Genomic DNA, 3,120 nt, shown 5'->3' with positions numbered 1-3,120 from the left:
TGTTTCTGACCATTGGGCTTTAACTGAATTTTGCTTTTATCTCCAAGTATAATACTCTCTCCGTCCCGGATAATTCGTCCCAGATTTCCATTTCGGTCCGTCTCATATAATTTGTCTCATTTCACTTTTACTATTTTTGGTAGTGGACCTCATATTCCACTAACTCATTCATACTCACATTTTATCTCATTTATACTCACATTTTATTATAAAATTAATACTTTAAAAGTAGGACCCACATGCCACCAACTTTTTCAACTCACTTTTCATTACAATTTTTAGAACCCGTGCCCGGTCAAAGTAACCCGAATTATCCGGGACGGAGGGAGTACTATTAACTACAGGTTTTGGGGGTCCAACAGTACCCCCTTGTTCCTATGTAGATATGCCACTGGTTAGGAATAGGATAACAACACTGTGTTGGTAAATGACATAAGTAACTCGTGACACCTCTGCCAACAATGTCTCAAGTATAAGACAACTTATTTATATGCCAATATATATATTGTCTCCGTCCCATAATAAGAGTCACATTTTGTCATTTCGGTCGTCTTACAATAAGAGGCACATTTCACTTTTACCATAAATGATAGGTAGATCTCACATTCTACTGACTCACTCACATTTTATAATAAAACCTATATAAAAAAATAGTCTCATATTCTACTAACTTTTACGGTCCACTATATTTTTACATTTCTTAAAACTCATGTCAACACCAAATGTGACTCCTATTGTGTCTCCGCATCAATATTGATGAATTGATTTTTAAAGTAAAAATTTCAAAGTAATTAAGGGTAATAAACATGAATTATATGGAGTATAGTTAATATAAGTAATTTAGGGCTAACTCAAAATGAAATACAACTCAAATAAGAGGAAGGAGGGAGTATATATATTGGTGGGGGAGGGTGGTAATCTAAGCAACACTAAAGATCTTCTTCAACAAATAAATTTCCTTCTTAGAACATTAAAATTACCTATTTATAGCTAATTAACTCCACTTGGTTTTTATGTAAGAACGTCGAATGAAAACATGCATCCATACATAAAGCTTACTTCTTAGAGCAAAGAAAAAGCTCTATCAAAATATGATTTGTTGGAAACTACATAAAAATGAAGCTAAAAATCATTGGGATGCAAATTGAGATTAGGTCAGGTAATTATTCAAAATACGTGAGTGTTCACGTGCGCGCTTGATAAAGGGAACCAACAACTAGATGGGGTGTCATAGAAATGAATCTCTCTATCTCCTTATAATACCTTATAAAAAAGAGGATTATCCAATTTCATTTCAGGGGAGTCAAGATTACCTTTAATTTTAAGAGGAGATTTCAATAGGACTAGCTAACAAACTATAGTATTTTGTTGGTCCTAAAATTAGTCATGATAAATGTGGTTCAAATTTTAATAAAAGTGATTAGTGTATTTTGTGTCTGAAAAATTTGATAGGTCTTATGATTGAAGAAGGTAAATAACTGATGTACAAAGAATAATTTATTGTAGGATTATATATATATATATAAATAAAAAGACTCACTTTATATTACGAGTATTTTAATGAAGAATTGAAAAGAGGTCATATATTATAATTCCAATGTGAAACAATATGAAATATAAGGCGGAGTAATATAAAATACTCTGCATGGGTAAAACAAGGTCACCCAATTCTCCAAAATTAAGCTATAAACCTATCCTCTTCCATTACAAGAAAAAGTTGGGTCCAAATATGAAACTTGTCATATTATATGAACCTGAAATTAGATCAGATTTCATAAAATTTTAGTTACACAAGACATTAGATCTCCAATCCAACTAACACAAAGCTACAAGAAATCTCACATATTCTGGATCGATCCATCAGTTTGTCTAAAACATTATCAGGCAGCAAGCACATACATATTTATATTAAGCTGCACATTTGGATAAATAGAAACGAAGAAACCTACCAATTGTATTGCAGGTGGATCAATTCTACAATGGATTGCTTGTGGAAGAAGAGCAAAGATCTGTCCAGTTAGCCATTGGCGGGGCATTCCACTGCTCATTTATTAAGCTGTGCTCTGGATTTTCCTCCATTTTCACCGGCGGCACCATTGGGCTAGCCGATTTCGGGCCGCCTTGAAACTGGTACGACCCTTGGGATGATGATGCATCAAGACCGCCCAAGAAAGGGAATTGCTCCATGCCAAGTAAATTTCCGTGAAAACTTGCGGAGACTGCTATCCCGCTGTAATTCAAGTTCATATCGGCGGTGAAGTTGTCGGTGAACTGTGCTAGAGGAGACATGCAGCGGACAGGTGGAAGAGACGGTGTTAGCCCTAAATTATTGGTCATTTTGTCGCTGGTAGCTGGAGATTTGGAGGTGGAGGACTTGCTGCGTTTGTTTCTCCGGCAGCCTCCGCCGACAGGGACGGTGCGCAGGGCGCCGCCGCGGGTCCAGTAGCGGCGGCAGGTCTTGCAGAAGTGGCGCGGCTGAGAGAGGCTGTAGTTGTTGAAGTAGCAAAATTTTGTGTTTGTGGATTCGCAGCGAGGGCATTTCAGGGATGTTTCCGGCATCGGTATGTTGGCCATCCGAGCTCGCTCCGCCATCGAACCGGGCCGGATTGAGCCACCTCCATGTGGCTGAGGCGGAGGCGGTAAATGTAAAGGGTTGGCGCTGGTGCTTGCAGCTATTTGATGATTGTGTTGCTGCAAATAATTATGAGAGATGAAAAGAGAGAAGCAGATAGCTAGCTAGAGAGATAAAATGAAAAAAAAAAAAACATAGAGGTGGTGGTGGTATATTCAAAAAATTAAAGAGGTAACAAATGAAAAAAATAAAGATCAGGAAAAAAGGGGGGTTGGGAATATGGTTTTTGAATTTTTGCTTTTTTAGCAAAGAAGCACAACCGTGGAAGCATATGATATCAAAGAAGGAAAGCAAAAAAAGAAAGAAAAAGAAAAACATCTACCTGATTCCAGTTAGATGGATCAAGATAAGCAGGAATTGAAGAAAAAACCATGGTTCTTGATCTTTCTCTCTCTTTTGTAAAGGTTGTTTGGTTTTTGGAGGTGTAGTGGAGAATCACATCAACTGGAGGGTTAGCCCAAAGGAAGAATATAGGAGCTAAAATAAAG

At 37.3% G+C, this 3,120-nt stretch overlaps 1 protein-coding gene across 3 annotated transcripts; it reads right to left on the bottom strand.

Moving 5' to 3' along the window:
• Nucleotides 1-308: 308 nt before the first annotated feature.
• LOC125204888 (dof zinc finger protein DOF2.4-like) lies at nucleotides 309-3,120 on the bottom strand. 3 transcript variants are annotated; one of them, XM_048103650.1, is made up of 3 exons: nucleotides 2,955-3,115; nucleotides 1,950-2,691; nucleotides 309-375 (listed from the first exon to the last, which is right to left on the bottom strand). In XM_048103650.1, the coding sequence occupies exons 1-2, from the start codon at nucleotides 3,003-3,005 to the stop codon at nucleotides 1,975-1,977; spliced, it is 768 nt and encodes a 255-aa protein (XP_047959607.1). In that variant the 5' UTR covers nucleotides 3,006-3,115; the 3' UTR covers nucleotides 309-375; nucleotides 1,950-1,974. The 3 variants fall into 3 exon arrangements, with proteins under 3 accessions (XP_047959607.1, XP_047959606.1, XP_047959609.1); XM_048103649.1 differs by lacking the exon at nucleotides 309-375 and adding an exon at nucleotides 1,562-1,754; XM_048103652.1 differs by lacking the exon at nucleotides 309-375 and having other exon boundaries at nucleotides 1,562-2,691; nucleotides 2,955-3,120.

This window comes from Salvia hispanica, chromosome 2 (genome assembly GCF_023119035.1).
Source record: "Salvia hispanica cultivar TCC Black 2014 chromosome 2, UniMelb_Shisp_WGS_1.0, whole genome shotgun sequence".
In the NCBI taxonomy this organism is placed as follows: Eukaryota; Viridiplantae; Streptophyta; class Magnoliopsida; order Lamiales; family Lamiaceae; genus Salvia; species Salvia hispanica.
This window is presented reverse-complemented; position numbering and strand designations above follow the sequence as displayed.